Source organism: Mus caroli, unplaced genomic scaffold, assembly GCF_978045245.1.
Source record: "Mus caroli unplaced genomic scaffold, Mus_caroli_1 scaffold_8, whole genome shotgun sequence".
In the NCBI taxonomy this organism is placed as follows: Eukaryota; Metazoa; Chordata; class Mammalia; order Rodentia; family Muridae; genus Mus; species Mus caroli.
In genome coordinates, this window is record NW_028227263.1 from 13389568 (window position 1) to 13408750 (window position 19183).

The 19183-nt window shown below is 49.8% G+C and overlaps 1 protein-coding gene across 3 annotated transcripts in view; it reads left to right on the top strand.

Moving 5' to 3' along the window:
• Chst15 (carbohydrate sulfotransferase 15) overlaps positions 1–17859 on the top strand; it is an 83937-nt gene extending 66078 nt beyond the window's left edge. For all 3 annotated transcript variants that reach the window (XM_029479407.2, XM_029479409.2, XM_021167476.3), the window contains exons 6-8: positions 6114–6270; positions 12152–12299; positions 15223–17859. In XM_029479407.2, the coding sequence (XP_029335267.1) occupies positions 6114–6270; positions 12152–12299; positions 15223–15413 (496 nt within the window). In that variant the 3' untranslated portion in view covers positions 15414–17859. The remainder of the gene's footprint in view (positions 1–6113; positions 6271–12151; positions 12300–15222) is intronic.
• Positions 17860–19183: the final 1324 nt, after the last annotated feature.

The following is a 19183-nucleotide window of genomic DNA, read 5'->3' on the forward strand; positions in this document are numbered from 1 at the left end:
ACCAATTTTGTTAACTTAGAACAGAGCCCCTTAACTGAGCAGCAATGGCATTGAGCTACCCACCCAGGTATTATGTGATACGGTGTTGTCTGTCTCTGTGGGACTATGTGGTAATGTTAAGAGGAGCCCTCTTTTGCCCACAGACACACCTTCTACCACCTCTCCTGGGGTTCCTCCACAGCACTGACAAGGCATGGCTGGCCTTCACACATGCCCACGGTTACAGCTCTGCACCAGCAGGCATCTAAAATAACCACAGCACAGAAGGCCTGGAGTGTTCTTGGGCTTATATTTGGAATTGCCGTTGGAAACAGTCTTGGCCAAATGTAACACCCATCTGTTCAGAGTGGTTTGAGACTGAGAGATGAGGTGGATGGCAGGAGGGGGTTGGGCGGCCCTGATACAGAGGGCCGGAGGCTTTCAGACACCCTGCCCCGCTTGCTACTGCAAACCCCTCATCCCTTCCAGTCTAGGCTGCTGGAGCCTCTGCCTGGAGCCTCTGCCCTCCTGGAGAAAATTCCCCTCTTCTGAAGCATTGGCTTCCCACTCGTGGGTCTGTCCTTCAGCGGTTCAGAAGACCAGCCATTCTCCTGAGTCTTTATTTCCCCGAGGATACCGGTCCTTGCCCTTGTACCAACTGGCACCCGGCACTGACAGCTTTAGGTGTCTCTTTAGCTGTCAGATTGTCTGTCACTTTCCTGTACCCTCCCCAGATTTTTGCTGCTGTTTTTGTAAGTGCACCCTCAGGTGGCATCGGTGTCCCTACAGTCCCGTGATGATTCATACCACTCTGTCTTCTACGTCACCACAGTGCTATTGATGTTAAAGCCATAACTCTGAGTGTTTAGGTCTGTGTCCTTCCATTGTATGTTGCTACACTCCTGTGCCTGCTAGATACCCATTCTTGATTTGCTGTCATTCTCTGAGGGGCTCCAATCATCCAAGCAGCTTGTCACTCACCCATGGTCATCAGCCTTGCTGATGCTTTGTCCTTGTTCCTTGGAGGACTCAGCTCCTGCTGTGACCCCACCTCCTTGTTTCCTTATGGAAATATGACCTCATGTCCTTTCTGTACACTTGGGACTGATGTTCAGGGTCTCTGGAGGAGAGTGGTACTGAATCAGACGGCCTCTTCATCTTGCTTGGGTTAGGGACTGCGTGGTTCTTCTAGGGCTGCTCCAGTAAATCATCCCACACTCAGTGGCTTAAAGCAACAGACATTATTTTCTATCCTGGTATGGAGATTGGAAGTCAGAAATCAGGATGTCACAGGTTTACATCCATTTTGCTGGGTCTGAATCTGTCTGGCCCAGGCTTACAGCTTCTGGTGGCTTTTGGTGCTCTTTGGTGTTCTATAATTGGCTACCAGAGTCCAATCTCTGCCCCATAAGTCTCCTTTCACTTTGCCATGAAAGTTGCCTCCACTAGCTTAAAAGGCTAAAAGATAGTATAGATGAGTTTGCCTCTGGGTACCTTACCCATACCTTACCTAGGTGGAGTGTAGGTAGGATGGAACATTGAACACATCCAGTGTTTCCCCAGTGTCTTAGTCTGGGTTTTACTGCTGTGAAGAGACACCTTGACCAAGGCAACTCTTATAAGGACACTTAATTGGGGCTGGCTTATAGGTTTAGAGGTTCAGTCCATTATCATCAAGATGGGAGCATGGCAGCATCCAGACAGGCATAGTGCAGGCAGAGCTGAGAGCTTTACACCTTCATCTGAAGGCTGCTAGCAGAACACTCACTTCCAGGCAGCTAGGATGAGGGTCTTAAAGCCCACACCCACAGTGACACACCTACTCCAACAAGACTACACCTCCAAATAGTGCTACTTTCTGGGATAAGCATATCCAAACCCTAAAACCCAGGGATTACTTCCCCATCTCTGAAGAACTTCATGGACTCAGCAGGCATTTAACAACAAACAAAAAACAAACAAACACAAACAAACAAGAATTGAGACAGGCTTTAATTACTCTTGTTTTATTTATGAATCAAATGCCTCTAAGAATGGTTATTACCATAGGGGGATAAATGTCAGAAGAGAACTTTGGGCCAATGACCGGGTTTTTCTGAGGGAGTTTTTGCGGTAATTCTGTGGGCATCCTGAGTGAGGGTCCGGCTTGGGTGGATTAATGCGGGGCTGGCTGAGAGTCAGAACAGCTGCAGCTGTCATTGCCTCTGGCACAGTCTCTTGGGGTGAGCAAAACTATTGATTGCTGGAGATGCTAGGATACGCATGAAGCAGGAGGGGTACCCCATCATATGCATGAAGCAGGAGGGGTATCCCATCATACAGATTTCCAAGTGTTTCCCTCAGTCTCAGCTCGTGTGACTGGCCTATGTGCCGAGGTCCATGCAAATGTGATTACTAGCTGTGACTGATTGCCTTGCAGGACACGTTCTCATTCAAGTATAATAGTTCAACTGATACTGGGGCCATGAGCATTGGTTTAGTTTGGGTGGATGTATGAACTCTGGGGATCATTCTGCTCATGGCTCATGAAAGCATGGAGCGTTGGGAAGCAAGTTGTTTAGAGAGTCATGGTGGTTTGTTTGTTTGTTTGTTCTTTTTATTTTTTCTTAATTGGCATTGTGGTTGTGTATGTATGCGTGCACACTCACATGCCAACATGTGCGTGTGAAAGTCGTAGGATAACTTTCCAGAGTTGGTTTTCTCCTTCTACCATGTGGGTCCTGTGGGGGTCCCCACAATCTCTTAAGTCTAGCAGTGGAATGATCCGAGAAGAGGCAAGAATGAAGCGCAGTTCAGTCTGACTCTAGTTAGCCATCACTGATTCAAACTTATGGAGTCTGACATCAGATGGTATAGTTTGGCCATATTTAAGCACAGCACAATTTTGGGGGAGGGCGAAGTTCCTGATGACAATTAACTCAGTCCCCTGTGCACACAAAGCTTAAGATGTAGGTACACTGAAACTTTTTACAAAGTACATATGGCTTCCTCCTGAAAGATGGGTGCTGTTGACTTAGAAACAATGCTCGAGATAAGGGTGGGAGAAGAATGCTCGAGGTAAACAGATTATCTGTGGGGGTCAGGGTTGGCCTGGCCCTGAGATAACAGAGAGGTTACTTAGACCATTGTAGATTACAAGTGCCATCACTCATAAGAATGGGTTTTACGAACTAAGAAACAATGTTCAAGATTTGGTGGGAAAGGTTCTCAGATAAACAAATACAATATGGCGGGGGATTCCGGTAAAACCTGGTCGTGCAGATAGAAAAGGACCGCCATGCTGTAAGCTACAGCCTTTCCAAGCAGTGGGTGGAAGACAGGTAAACATTTCCCTTATCTGAAGAGACAAGCCTGCTTAACTTTCCTGGCTTCTCCAGTGCTTATCTGTGTACCCAAGGACCCTTGACCCACGACACGGGTCCCAGGGATTGATCTCAGATTGACAGGCTAGGTGACAGGTCACTTTTATCTATCGAGCCATTTTGCTGGCCCAAGGCAAGGTCTTTTGAAAAGCTGGTCTGGCCAGGCTGAAGTGAGCAAAGCACTCTCTCAAGCTGTGTCTGATTTTAGGCAACCTCTGAGTAACCCCAAACACCCTAAGACATCCTAAAAGAATACTCGGGGATCCCTATGAGATGTCACCTGGCGTGCTATGGTGTCATCCAGGCTGAGAACAGCAAAAGTGCTCTACAGCAGGCCTGGCAGGGGCCATGGCCTCTGCAGCAGGCCTGTAGCTCAGTGGACGTGGAGACATGGGGTGATGCTTAGTGAAGATACCCTTCTCCTAGATACACAGGATGAGGAGACTCACGGAAAAGAGAGGTGTCAAGCTGGAGATGCAGGGGACTAGAGAGCACACAACTGGGGGGAGAGGGCAGCATGCCATAGGGCCGCAGTCACTAAATGGCAGCCCAGCATCACTCTTGGTAGGAGGTGACAGCTAGGGTTTCATGAAGGGAGTCCTACGGAGCCGGGGGAGCCCCTATGGGCAGGTGTTTGGAGGAGGAGTGGGGAGAGAAACATCTGGACAAACAAAGTGATGAAAGGGGGTAATTCTTACTCCCTCTGCACGCAGAAAGGGGGTGGGAAACACGTCCCGGGAGTTCTCAAAGTGAAGAAATTATCCCAACATCTGCTGAAACATTCAGACAGACTTCATTTCCGGCTGTTGTCAGGGGTGTAGGGCTGCCACGATGGGGCTCTGCTGCAGAGGAGAGCGGCTGAGCTCAGCTTAGAACCCAGCAGAAGTGGGGATTTATAAGCAAGAAGCAGGGCTGGAAGCAGAAAGTTACCAAGGAACATCGAGAGTAAGAGGGAGCCTGGCTAAAGTGCTGCACCAGGACTCCTCCCTCAGCAGGCTAACTACACATCCGCTGGGTTAGGAGGCTCACTGTCAGAGGACCAGGTCAAGCGGTGGTCAAGGTTTGGGAATAGGAGTGCGTTATAGCCAAACCAGCTTAGTAATGTCTACAACCAAAACTTCAACTGTTTTATTTAGTTGAACGAGCTAATTGCCTCTTACGAATTTTCCCTCCCCTACTTCCCCTGCTGGCCCTTTCTCCCCTCTTCTTGTCTTCTCTCCTCTCCTGCCTGTCCTAGGGGTCTAGATATGTAGTGAAAGCTGACCTTGAACTCACTATGTGGTTCAGGTTGTCTTTGAACTCAAGAACTTTCTTCCTCAGCACCCCTGAGTGCTGGGATCACAGGCCCTCACCATTCATAAATTTTCCTTTAACAGCAAGATTCATGCGAACACGGCACATTGCAAACATAAAGATGGACCAGTAACTGTCAAGGGAGACTGGCAACTCCTGTGGAAAATGTGGTTACATGCAAACACACATATATGTGGTGTTTGCTTGGACTTGCAAACATACCCGTCTGCAGGGGTTTCCATGCCTATGTGTGAGACTTTTATTCTGTAGCCCAAATTGTCCTGATAAGTTGCTACCTATCCCTCCAGACCTGGAACTTCAGTGATCCCCTACCTCCACTTCCTAACTGGGGAGGATTAGAGGTATGAGCCACCATGCACAATTTTAAATGTAACTTTAGACGTTCAGGATATCAATGGGAAAAGTCAGGAATTTCACATGGGGTTGTAACCTTGTGTGGATGGCAGGTGCCCTGGGTTCCCCTTAAAAGAAGGGGATGGGACAGTACTGAGTGTTTCCTGGCTTCTCTTTGCTGTGGAGTGACTTTTGAAGCCTGGCTGCAAGGACAGTCTCTTTCTGAGGTAACTAGAAGGAATTTTAAACAGCAAGGTACAATGGCTCAGTGAGTAGAGATACCTTCTGCCAGGGCTAGCAGCCAGAGCTCAGCCTCTTCGCATACATGGTGGATGGAGAGAACCACGGCTTGTCCTCTGACCTCTACATGTGTGCTGTGACTTGCTCTGCCACCCCCACTCCCCAAAAATAACTGCGGGGTTTTGTTTTTTGTTTCTTAAAGCAGATATAGGCAAGGTGACCTAGCAACAAGCCGGAGCACGAGTTTCGTTTGTGGAACCTGTGTAAAGGTGAATGAGAGAGCTGATTGCACAGAGCTGTCCTCTGGTCTCCACACCTGTGCAATGGCCTTTGCATGGCCTCCCCACACCCTGCTAATAAATAAAATAAATTTAACAAAAGAAAGAGACAGAAATCACCAACTAAAAATAAAACACAGTATTGGTCAGTGTTTGGGGGCAGTGTAGATGTATCTGAGCGCGAAGGGTGGGTGGTATGTTACAGGTGGGAGCAAGAACAGAAGAGGGGGGCTGGTGAGATGGCTCAGTGGGTAAGAGCACCCGACTGCTCTTCCGAAGGTCCGGAGTTCAAATCCCAGCAACCACATGGTGGCTCACAACCATCTGTAACAAGATCTGACTCCCTCTTCTGGTGTGTCTGAAGACAGCTACAGTGAACTTACATATAATCAATAAATAAATCTTTAAAAGAAAAAAGAATGGAAGAGGGTAGGGGGCTCATTTGAAAGAAAGGGAGGACAATTGTTGTATTTTAATAAATCAAACCAGCTAATGTAATGGCTAGCCGATTTTTGTTGTCGCCCACGTGGTGTGGTTTCACACCCTCGGATGGTAAGATTTTATTTATTTATTTATTTATTTATTTATTTATTTATTTTATTCGCAGGTTATACTCAGACTATCTCTACTTCGCAAGTTCCAATAAATCTGCAGATGACTTCCACGAGAAAGTGACGGAGGCTCTGCAGCTGTTTGAAAATTGCATGCTGGATTATTCACTGCGCGCCTGCGTCTACAACAACACCCTGAACAATGCCATGCCCGTGCGTATTCACCAGGGCAGCCCATACAAAGCAGGCCCACTCTGGTGCTATTGTGTGCAGCGGGGCATTGTGAAGAGGGTTTTAGTGCAGAGATGGGAGGGAGGTGGGGGGGATGGGGACGGAATGTTTGAATGTGCAAAGGACACCCAGCCAGCTGCCTCTGAGCAGTGGCTAATGTGGAAGAAAAATGCTCCCGACTGAGAGAGGCACAGCAGCAGCTGGGGCCTTCGAGCCTGCTGTCTCTGTCCCTCCTTCCTTGCCTGTCACCCAGAAACTTTGCCTCTCTGAAATTCAATTGCTTTATTCTAGGCTGGTATAGGGACTGGAGACTGGGAGTCATTTACATGTGCCATACTGACAAACTATGGTGCTGTGCCCTGGCACACGTAGGCAGAGCCCACCGAGGGGTGAAAGTGCTCAAACCTGATAGGAAAATGATGGACTCTGCCAGCGTTGGCTGCCCAGCAGCCTAAGGCTGTGCCTTGATGTGGGCCCCACTATTGCTGGAGCTTGCTGACACAGGCGGGGCTACCAAGGCTCTGTCAGGTTGCCTTTTGTAGCCAGCTACCCAGTAATGGGGGGAATCCAAGACTCAAGTCTAGGCTTTGAAACCCCAGCTTTCTTCAGGGCTCTGGTGTGTCTCCAGAAGTTTCTTCTTTAGGGTTTCCAAGCAGCAGGCTCTGGAGGGTGGGGGAAGGCAGGTGGTCGGTTTTGAGAATTCAGATGTGCTTGAGTGCAGCCTGCCTCAGGGTTGCTTCCACCCTGGTCCTTTTGGAATTTCCTGGGTTTGATGATGCTGTGGAACTCTGCAACGATGCCTGCAACATAGGTGGGATAACAGGGGTGGAGGGAGGGGAGCAGGAACAGGCCAGATGAAGAGTGAGGGGTGATGCGCTCGGCTAAGCTAACATGGTTCCTTAGAAGAGGCAGGAACAGTCACTCAAGCAGCTACCACCCAGTTCTCTCTTTGGGAGATCTTCTGAGAATTCAGAGAGGGAGGGGCAGATGGAGGCTCATACCAGCCTAAGTTGGCTGGATGTCTTGGGTAGAGAGAGGCAGGGCTTTGAAGTCCTGACACAGGCATAGTTGGATTTCATGGCTGGGAACCAGGGCCTCTCCCGCCCTGCAAAGGATCAGCATCTGATATAAGCAGCTGTGGATGTGGTGGTATTTTCATCCCACCCCGAGGTATGCCCTAGGAAATGCAGAGCCAAGCTACATGCATTCTGGCTGCCTCTAAATAGGCTTCGTAGAGACCGGATATCCTCAGCTACATCGATATCCTCAGCTACATCCTCCCACAGAGAAGAGGGGGCATGCCTAGTGTGTTTCCTCTCTTTGCTGTCTTCAGGCCAACTGAGCATGGAAACACCATCGTGACTGGACAGGAAGTTCATGGGTTGCCGTGTGAGTCTCTCCACCTCTGGGGGTGATAGATACCTTCTTATTTAATCTTTGTCAAGTCCATTGGTGAGAGATAGGAAGTATCTCACTTCAGTTTGTTGCTCACTGGGTACTCTCCTACACTTTAGTTCCTCACTGACCTCTGAAGCTGTTCCCATTTTACAGATGGGGCCACTGAGGCTCACTGAAGGTGTACTCCATTTGCAGCTAACAACAGTTTGGATAGCCTTTGAAATCTGTCTTCCTTTTCTTGCTCTTAAAAATGGTTCTGAGATAGCAGGAGGCATCCACTTCAAATTTCATTTATGACAGGCTTTAGCATGACGACACCATAGCTTAGCACTGCTTGTTTAAGGAGAGCTCCAGGGCCGTGGCAGTGACGGGTGACTCTGCAGGGCATGGGGGGGTGGGGGAGGAGGGGCGGGCAGTTAAGGATGGTGAGCACATTGTTTTGGGAGATGGTTTCTCCCCTCTGGAATGGGGAGAAAGTTCCCTTCTAGCTGCTGATGCATCCCATCTACAGCGTGGGGCATGTGGTTAGTCTCCTGAGTCCCGGCACGGCAGGTGTGCCGTTGCAGCTAGTCCTGCATAGCCTATATTAAGGCCTTCATATGGCTCCTCCCTTCCCTACAGTCTTTCCTGCCCCATTACTGTGTCATGGCAACTCTCTCCTCATTTAGGTCCTCAGGTGGCTGTGGCCTTTGAGCAGGACTCATAGAGAGAGGTCCCTGAGAGCTGATCAGAAATGCAAGGTTCCTCTTAGATGTCGTATATGGAGGGTTCGGCTGTGGACATTCATCTAAGCCTTGAGGTCGAGAGTGCAGATGGGAAGACTTGGTTGCCTAACGGGCCTTTTGCGCATGTGTGTGTGCTCCGGCATGGGAACCACGTGCTTTAAAAGCCCTGGCTGCCTAACAGACCTTCTGCGCATGTGCGTGTGCTCTGGTATGGGAACCACGGGCTCCGGGGTCTTCTCCATGCCTCTTTCACAATATGCTTCCCCTGCCAGTCCAAGGGCTTCTTGTCTTTCAGATTTTTCTTTACTTTGATCCACTTTCTCCCCCACCCCCACCCCCGCCCCCGCCCTCACGCCATGGCAAGGGTCACAGTTGGTGATGACAGGTGTCTGTCCCCTTATCAGTTTAGAGGTATCTCTGAGCAGTCAGAGCCATGCCTGTTAAGTGGCCTCACATCTCCACTGCCTAGTGTGGTGCCTGATACACTGTGTGAACTCACAGTATTTGTTGAATGGATGAAGAAATGAATGTCTGAGTGGGGAGTTGGGAAACAGAAGGGAGGGTAGGTGGGGAGTGCCGATTGAAATTAGGGGAACAAGGAAGATTAGGGTGGTACCTGTCTGGGGCAGAGTTGGGTCTGTGACCAGGTTTAGCTCAAAACTGAATACCCTCAGGTGCTTTCTGGACCCCTCCTAGGTGCCTCCTGGGATTCCCATGCAATGGTCCCCAGTGGTCTTTAGACTCCTCAAGGCCCTTATGACCCTGTGCCTCCCTAAGGTGTTCTCTGGGCTTCCCATCAGGTGCTCCCTACCCCCCCCAGGCACCTTATGGAACCCATAGGGTGCTCCCTCTTTGCCAGAGCTTCTCTGTGGTAGAACAAGTGTCACATCCACGAGGGACTGACCTGACTTGGCTTTGTCAGGAGTTAGCTGCTGAGTCCAGGCAGACAGCCCTGCCCTCCTGTTCTTGGATCTTTGTCAGCGAGTCATCAAGCATCCACAAGCTCAAAGGCTCCCCTTGACTTGACCTTGGTACTTCCCTTGACCTTGGTGCTCCCCTTGACCTTGGTGCTCCCCTTGACCTTGGTGCTCCCCTTGGCCTTATTGCTCCCCTTGACCTTGGTGCTCCCCTTGACCTTGGTGCCCCCCCCCCCGTTGGCCTTGGTGCTCCCCTTGACCTTGGTACTCCCCCCCCCGTGGCCTTGGTGCTCCCATTGGCCTTGGTGCTCCCCTTGGCCTTGGTGCCCCCCCCCGTTGGCCTTGGTGCTCCCATTGGCCTTGGTGCTCCCCTTGGCCTTATTGCTCCCCTTGACCTTGGTGCTCCCCTTGACCTTGGTACTCCCCACCCCCATTGGCCTTGGTGCTCCCATTGACCTTGGTGCTCCCCTTGACCTTGGTGCCCCCCCCATTGGCCTTGGTGCTCCCATTGGCCTTGGTGCTCCCCTTGGCCTTGGTGGTTTCAGATTTTATATGGATTGGGCCCTAAATAGCTTCTCTACACTGGTTCTGTTTTGATTCTTGTTCTATTTTGGTTCCCTCCTTATGGACAGGTGTGGGGGAAATGAGACTTTGTCTGCTTCCCAGTCACAGAGGTGGCCTTGCATGCATGGATGGTGTTCCTGAGGGGCCCAGAGCGCTCCCTGGCTGAGGGAAAGGGTTCTAGAGCAAGTGGGTTGGAAGTACACTCACTTTTTAGAGCTAGTGCATATGTAGGAGTTCCATGTCCTCCCTCCTTGGACCATATCTGCCTGTGAGGAAGGCCCTGTACAGTCAGGACTCTACAGGTCTTTGAGGGCAGTGGTGGACTTTCACCAAGATGGTTGTAGAGGCTGTTCTGTCACTGGGGCAGATACAGGGACAGGATGCCCCTCCTCTAAAACACCAGTGTCCTGTCCCTGCCAGTTACTTCCTTTCCTACTGGAAAGATGTCAAGTTATAAAAAGTAATTTCTCTGGAAGAGATGAGGCCAAGCTGGCTGTAAGCCAACTGGGAAGAGATGGCAAAAAGCCTGTGAGTCCCTGCCCTAGCATGGTGTTCGCGCGTCTACTCGAGGCTGGAGGCTGCCTGTGTATGTGTTGCTGGGGCTGAGGCATGCTCGGCTCTTTCAGTCCTGATGAGCTATTTGCTCTGATTGTTCTCCTTCCCTTGCAGCTTCCTGCAGTTAGGGAAAAAAAAAAAAAAAAAAAAAAAAAAAAAACGGTGCAAGGGAAAAAGAGTAGTTGGAGATGAACCCAGTAAGCACCTTCGTGCACTTGGTCAGATGTTTCCTCGGTGTGCTGTCAACACTGAGTTCAGCAGTTCCGCCAAGAGCCACCGTGAATGCTGACACAAGGCTTTGCCCCTGGTGACTTGATGGCTCTGCCCCCCAGGAATTGCAAAATCAAGTTTGACAGGGTGAATGGTGAAGGGTGAAGAGTGTTTGCCTCGAAAACAGGAAGGCCTGGAGGAGGAGCCTAGAACTGGGAGGAGCCTATGGAAGAAGAATGAACTGGGAGGAGCTAGGAGGAGGAGGAGCCTAGAACCGAGAGGAGCTATGGAGGAAGAATGAACTGGGAGCTGAAAGCAGCTTCCAAATGGAGAGTCTCAGGGCCTGAGCCAGGGCCAGCCTAGGCCTGCTCACAGCTTTACAAAGCATATGACCATGACGGAGGGAGGACAGAGGGTAGAAGTGATTGATTGAAGATCCATCCAGGAGCCTGAGGGTGTTTAGCAGGTGCTGTTAGGAGTAGACAAAGAGAGGGGGTGTGAGTAGGGAGGTGGCTGGGGTGAGTCGCTCTCCCTTCTGAAATCAGCTATGAGTTCTTGGGTGAAGTCACCAACCATCTTCAAGTTTGGTTTTAGAGCAGGGTTCACAGGACATACCACAGGCTACTGTGACCCTGGCCACAACTCATGGCATGGCAGGGATTCAGAGTCACGTCAGCGAGGGAACGTGAATGGCAGAGCCTCTAGTGCTCTTCTCCCTTCAGAGTCAGCATCTCCTCGCCAGGATAGATGCATGATCACATGACCACAACGAGGAACCTTGTCACCCCAAGCTGCGGTGTCCGGAATTCTTACTGGGGCTCCATCACATACAGAGATCTATCTGAAGTCATTGTATTAGCTTGACATAAAATTCTCCTGTTGAACAATGCAAGCCAGGGAGGGCCTTCAGTAGTCCCCTCTGAGGGCAGAGGGCAGACGCCAGACCCATCTTTGAGTGGGTCAATTCTTTACTCTTAGCTTGCAGTTTGGCATGAGAGAAGGAACCAGGTAAGGATTCCAGATATGAGTCTGAGGGAAGGAGGAAGGCTTTCCTATGCGTTGGTTTTACCCCCCAACCCATGCTTACATTCGGGGTACATCACACACTTCCATGGTCATGGTGGTCCCCATGTATTACAGTGTCTAGGTTGCCTTTAGGTGTCTGGTTTTGACTTTTCACAGCCTCTTTGACAGCAGAGAGACAGCCACCCACTTATGCAAAGACCGTGTATGCCCTTGAGAGCCTTCCTGTGCTTCTCACTTGTGAGGAGAGGCTGGAGCCACCTGTGTGAAGACTAATGCAACCCTAAGAGTGGAGAGTCTTTGCACATGTGGCACAGAGTGCCTTGTGTTAAGATTTGATGTAGGAAGGTAATTGATGGCTAAGGTGACTCTGTGTTAGTTTACGAGGAGTTGGTCTATCATGCTTTGGGAAAGCACCTCCCAGGGCTGGGGAAGGCTTTCCTGCAGTAACACCCTCTTCCTCCTTCCTAGGTGAGGCTCCAGGTTGGCCTGTACGCTGTGTACCTCCTGGATTGGCTCACTGTCTTCAGGAAGGAGCAGTTCCTCATTCTACGGCTGGAAGACCACGCATCCAATGTCAAGGATACCATGCACAAGGTCTTCCAGTTTCTAAACCTGGGTATGTATCATGCTTCAGGCAGGGGGTCCGGGGGGCTCAGCACAAACTTCAGGGATATGGGCTTTCACACACACACACACACACACACACACACACACACACACACACACTCACACACGAGCGAGCAAGCACACATGTACATGTGTACAAGTAAGATGCCAACATCGGTATCTTCCTCTGATGTCTCACTGAACCCAGCTTGCAGTCTTGGTTAGACTGACTAGTAGCCAGGTAGTGCGAGGGTCTGCGTATCTCTTCCTTCCCAGTGTAGGGGTTATAGGCACATGCTGCCACACCCAGCTTTTTAGGGGCATGCTGCAGATGTAAACTCAGGTCCTCATGCTTGCAGAACAAGCACTTATGAGCACTTCACCCTCTGAGGGAGATGCTCCCCTGCCCCATGGCATGTGGGCTCCTTAGGAGGGCTTTAGGTTAAAGGTAAAATAGGAAGAGATGAGCTGTGTGAGGCCAAGGGACTCCTGAAGAGGTGCCAGCTCAGTTCCTGCTCACTTAGTAACTACTGATTGGACCATGGTGCATGGGACGGTGGGCAAGCTTGGGGGAGGAGGCGCTCCTTTGAGATCTTTCAAATTGGCTGAAGGAAGCCCAGTCTATCTCAGGAGGTGACTGTATCCCAAAGGGGAAGGTAGGTACTGTCCCAGTGGGCCTATAATGATGGAGGACCCACACTGCTGAGGGGCCAGAGAGGTATCAATGAAGGAGAAGAGGAGATGGATTGAATTCTGAAGCCACTCAAGTAGGTGGCTAGGACATGGAATGTGGAGGTCTGACTATTGCAGTGCTTCTCAACCTTCCTAAAGCTATGACCTTTTAATACAGTTCCTCGTGTTGTGGTGACCCCAACCATAAATTATTTTTGTTGCTACCTCATTACTGCAGTTTTGCTACTGCTAGGAATTGCAATGTAAATACTTTTGGAGATAGATGCTTGCCAGGGGGGATCACGGCCCACAGGTTGAGAATGGCTGGGGTATTGCATCGTGGCTGGTGTTGCTTGGGAGTCTCTGGAGTCAGAGGCTCATGGCCTGCCTTCAGCTTGAGGATACCAGGTCTCAGGTTGCTCTAACTGACCATGCAGAGGCACATACAGAAGTGAGGTATGCTGCCTGGGTGTGGCTAAGTCACCCAAGGACAACTGTGGAGGCTCTAAATGTCAGGCCAGGCCATTCTTCTTCATGGGACATTTCCTATAGTTCTGTTTAACGACCTGGCTTAGGAGTTTTGTTAAGTGAGTATTTCTTGAAATATATCTGGGCCACCAATGGAATTCAGAACTCTTAGCCAGTGAATTGACTTTCTTTTTCCTTTCCTTTCCTTTCCTTTCCTTTCCTTTCCTTTCCTTTCCTTTCCTTTCCTTTCCTTTCCTTTCCTTTCCTTTCCTTTCCTTCTTTCTTCCTCCCTCCCTCCCTCCCTCCCTCCCTCCCTCCCTCCCTCCCTCTCTCTCTTTCTTCTCTCTCTCTCTCTCTCTCTCTCTCTGAAAGCTGGTGGTGGGGCTTGAATATAGACACTCTATTTTTCATTTAAGAGTTAGACCTATTTTGTCTTTCATTTGACAGTGGAAAGGTTTTACTGATGTGAAGAGACACCATGACCAGGGCAACTTTTATAAAGACAACATTTAATTGGGGCTGCTTACAGGTTCAGAGGTTCAGCCCATTATCATCAAGGTGGGAGCATGGCAGCATCCAGGCAGACATGGTGCAGGAACTGAGAGTTCTACATCTTCATCTGAAGGTGGCTAGTGAAAGACTGACTTCCAGACAGCTAGGGTGAGGGTCTTAAGCCCATGCCCACAGTGACACACCTACTCCAACAAGGCCACACTTCCAAATAGTGCCACTCTCTGAGCCAAGCATATACAAACCATCACAGCCACCTAGAGATATCTTGCGTTAATGTGGTTGTCTTCTGTTCCTAAGAGGGACAGGACTGTAAGGCTAGTGTTCTGTCTTGTATAACCCTTGACACTGGGCCATGGGAATGATTTTGGTTGGTTCCTATGGGCTTGGAGGTTCAGAAGAGTGAGAAGCTGGTGGTCTAGTGACCAGAGGTTGAGCGTGTGAGCAGCTGGTGACCCAGACATTTGGGATGGGGTGGTAGAGCATTATTTGCAGCAGCAGCTGGCCTGCCCTGGGGCATCTCCCCATAATACAACTGTTACAGGTACAGGGGCCCCCATTCCTCCTGCTCTTCTGATACTTCACAGCAAGAAAGAGGAGACCCAATCCCTTTTGTATCACACAGGAACCCAGACCGGAAATGATGGTGGCAGAGTTCCAGGAAACAGAAGTCCCTGTACGTAGTTACTTAGGACAAGCGATGGGCCTTGAAGGCAGCCCACGGAGTAGGTGGAAATGAACTCTCAGGTGGCCCAAAGGTGAAAGGACCCCATCTCACTACCAGCAGGGCGCCCCTGATGGCTGGCATGAGCCTGAGCTTTAGAATTACTTTGCAGTGTCCAGTGGTTCCCCCTTCCTTGGTTTCTCCAAATGAATCCAACCGTATCTTTTTTTTTATTTTTAAAAAGATTTATATGTTTTATTTTATGTTTATGTTTGTTCTGTTTGCATGTATGTATATATGTGTAGATAGAGATAGATATAGATGATATAGATATAGATCATGTTTGTACCTGGAGCCCTCAGAGGTCAGAAGACGGTATCAGATCCCCCTCAAAGTGGAGTTATGGATGATTGTGAGCCCCTTGTAGGTGCTAGGAATAGAAGCTAGGTCCTCTGCAAGAACAAGCGCTATTAACCACTAAGCCATCTTTCCAGTTTAACCACATCTTCTTAAAGGAAAGCCTTGGCTGAGCATGAGGGTCACCTAGGATTCATATGAAGTCCCCTTCATTTCAAGTGACACCTCCAGCCTTACAGGACCGTTTTCCTTCTCACTCTAGGGCCTCTCAGTGAGAAGCAGGAAGCTCTGATGACCAAGAGCCCTGCATCCAACACACGGCGTCCTGAGGATCGTAGTCTGGGACCCATGTGGCCGATCACCCAGAAGATCCTGCATGAATTCTATGGGCCTTTCAACACAAGGCTGGCACAGGTCTTGGATGACGAAGCATTTGCCTGGAAGACAACGTGAGAGCTGAGTCCCTTCTGCAGAAGCTGGGCCCACTGACTCTGTCATTGCCATGACTTTAAAAGTCTCCAGGCAGAGAACTGTCACCCACAGTGTGGAGAAAACCTCTGGAGCCCCACCCAATCCTCTTCTCACGTCCAAGGCACCTGTTGTGGGAACTATTTTTAAAACTTTCCTTGCCATGTTCAGCAGCTCTGCTCTTGATTGCTAGGCTTGTTCACCTGAAGCCTTGGAAACGACACTGGGGGTAGACTTCTGTCTGTTCCCAAGAGTGCCTTGGATCTCAGGAGGGCAATGGATCTCTGGCGCCCAGTGGGTAGGAAGAGGAGGCTACGGGAGGCCATAGACCAGCCTTGCCTTCCTTCCTCCAGGAGAGTTTGTCTGGGTGTAGGGTTGGACAGCTCTGGGATCCGATTGAGGCCATGTTCAGGGGCTGCCCCTCACGTGTTATATCCCAGCAGGCCTTGCATAAATCGATAACCCCATGTGGGCAGAGATCAGAGCTGCTTGGAGAGTGGAGGCTCTTTTGTTTTTGTTCGTATTCCCAAGTCAGCCCTTCAGTGACACCAGAAATGAGCCCTGTTCCCTTTTGCTGTGCTCAGAAGAAACTCAGAAGTCAGCTTTTGGCAGCAGGCTCGACTCTCTGACCTATTCTGCCCATACACTTTGTTTATGCCCAGCATAGAGAAGGAGCGTTTTAAAACAAACCGCTTCTCGAATTTGACTGGCCCTGCCTCTCTTCTCTGCTCCTTTGGATGTTTTCCTGAAGGAATTCAGTTTATATTTGGAACGGGAAGTTTTGCTGTTAATGCCAGAACAGAACAACCTCAAGGCATCGAACAGTGGAAAAGGAGGGAAGTGAAGCCCTCCCCATGCTTTAGTTTTTGGTTCTGGCTGGTTACAGGCTCCCTCTGTCTTCCTGTTGGAGGAATCTTTATCCACATTCTCTGTCATGTGCAGCCAAAGTTCTGTAACTCACTAAGGGTGAGTCTCAAGACACCCTTAGAATGTCCTCAGAAACACATCTCACAAACTAAGCTCGGGCCACATGTGGTGTCACTGGGAGATAGCTTTGATTTTTATGAACCTTTCCAGGCCTGCTAGCAGCTTGGTTTGCAAAGGATGTGCTGAAAGTCTTGTCATTTTTAAAATAAAGACCCCAGGGAATATCAGAGAGAACAGCTTAAACCCACTTGGCACACAGGACAAGGTGGGGATGTCACAAAGCTTTTCATTGGAGCGTTGCCAAGGGATGCTGCCTGTGAAGCTGTGTTCTCAGGTCAGGATCCTGTCTACCAGCGTCAGAAAGTGTACACACTACATGCCTGACTGTCACTTGGACGTGTGAGAAAAGCTGGGCTTTGGCAGCAGGAGGCTATGCAGTTGCTCGGCTGTGTGAGTCCTGCTGCGGTCCACACTTGTTGGAGATGGGACTCTCAGCTCATTGGAAGGTTCTGGGAGAGCTCTGGGCATCAGCATGGACTGGGCTCGTTCTGCTACTGAAGGGACTGTGTGTCTTGTGGCCTGTGTTCCAGGACAATTCCCCCTTCTCTCATGGTGGCCACTTGGCTTGGCAGCCAGTGGGAAAATCTAGCCTGAGTACAAGGATGCTTTGGGAAGAGATGAGAGAGAGAGAGAGAGAGAGAGAGAGAGAGAGAGAGAGAGGGAGGGAGAGGTGCAAGCCTGTGAGAAAGAGCACGAGAGAGTATTTATTTGGAATACCATGTGTGCGTGCGTGCGTGCGTGCGTGCGTGCGTGTGTGTGTGTGTGTGTGTGTGTGTGCGTGCACGCTCACACACTCGCGCTTATACTGAGCAGGGCCCTCTCAGCTGTCTTGCTGATGGGACTTCTCCTCCATTAGAGACATGATGCCTTTATGAATTAATTTGTCCACCCCTTCGCCTGTCATTTCCAGGACATATCTTCCCGCCCCACACCAACCACGACTCTAAGAGATTTTTCTGACGCACTCCTATGCATGTGAATAACATGTCGCGTGATTCTACTTCTTACAGAAGTATTGCCAAAGGTATTATTTCCAATATTATTTGGTTCATTGCTGATCTTTTTTATACGTGCAGCCCCTCCCTTTCCACCATGTGTGGCCATCTGGACCCAGTCTTCTCTCTATTGCTCCCTCCCCGGGGGTCACCAGCACTGCCTTTGCTTTTGCTCGGTTGGAGCCCCCTCTTGTTGAGAGCACAGGCAGTGTTTTGGGTGATGGTTCTCGAGCCTGTCACCCCAAACCAAAGCGAAACACAGACCTGGTACCGAAGACACTTCGTATTCCCAAAGCCGTGTGCCAGGGTGTATGACACCTTCCCTCCCTTGTTGTGTAAGGTATGATATGCGAGTCACATTTATTCTGTACTTTTACTCATATTTAAAATAATTAAAGATGGACCCACACAACTGGTGCCTGCCAAGAGTGAGTCCTCCTTTACAAGCTTGCTGGCCAGTTGTTTCCATGCTGTTCTGTGCGCTTGAGTGAGTCCCGGGTGGGAAGGTCAGCACTTCCCCTGCCTTACTGACAGTCCCAGAGCAGACACAGGGCCATACTCATTCCCTGGGGAATTCCTGTGGAGGCCTGCTGTGGTTGGGAGTCAGGGTGGGAGGTTCCATCCAGCATCAAGTGCCCTTCACGTGGTCGTCAGACAGGAATCTAAGACTGAGGTGACTATTGGCTTTCAGAATTTGAGTTTGAGATCCTTGGTGCATCTTGAGTGAGTCTCATCAAGGTAGGCAGGGTCCCGCTAGCACTCAAGAAATATGGGCAAGCTTGGAGAAGGAGAGAGTGTACCATTCAGCGTTGGTCACTGTAACAAAGTAACTCAGGGTACCTTACACACTTTCTTCCAATGCAGCTCCACCCCTTAAAGGCTCCACAGGTTTCCTGATCAGCACCAACAGTGGTCAGCCATGTTCAGTGTTCATGAACAGTGTTCAACTATGTCCCATGGGGACATTTCACATTCATTCACCACACAACCCATGCTTACTGTCACTGCTCATGTGTCAGTCTAAACTCAGGGGGCCAGTGCATTGCTTTCTCTGTGGCCTCTTTCTGTGGCTTCCCTGTGCCTGCTCTGTGACCTCCCCCTCACATGACCATCTCTCTGTGCAAGTCCCGATAACTTTTCCTCTTCTTTTCTTTTCTTTTCTTTTCTTTTCTTTTCTTTTCTTTTCTTTTCTTTTCTTTTCTTTTCTTTTCTTTTCTTTTCTCTCTTTTTTTATTTTAGTTTTTTGAGACAGGGTTTCTCTGTATAGCTCTGGCTGTCCTGGAACTCACTTTGTAGACCAGGCTGACCTCGAACTCAGAAATCCACCTGCCTCTGCCTCCCGAGTGCTGGGATTAAAGGCGTGTGCCACCACACCCGGCTTCCCTTTCCTCTTTTTATAAAGATGTCACCATTAAGGGTCTCATTTAATTCATAACCTTTTAAAAAAGAATTATCTTTTTACTCAGAGGCTCAACCCATTTGGGACGTCAACACATCAATTTGGGGAGAGGGCTTACTTCCCACTTAGAAGCTTGGATCATGCTGAGCACAGAAAGAGTGGCCCTTTGGTCAGGCCCACCTTTCTCCCAAGCTCTGCTCCTCCTTGTGATGTGTTGGGTGTGGGGCTAGACTCAGCACAGCCTGGGGCTGGCTTCCCTCAGCAAGAATGCTGCTGTCTGGAGAGGATAGCAGATGGTGGATTCAAGAAGCCAGACAGGCCAGGGCATACTTCTGAAAGCTAGAGTTCCCTGTGCCTGGAGCTCTCCCCTACCC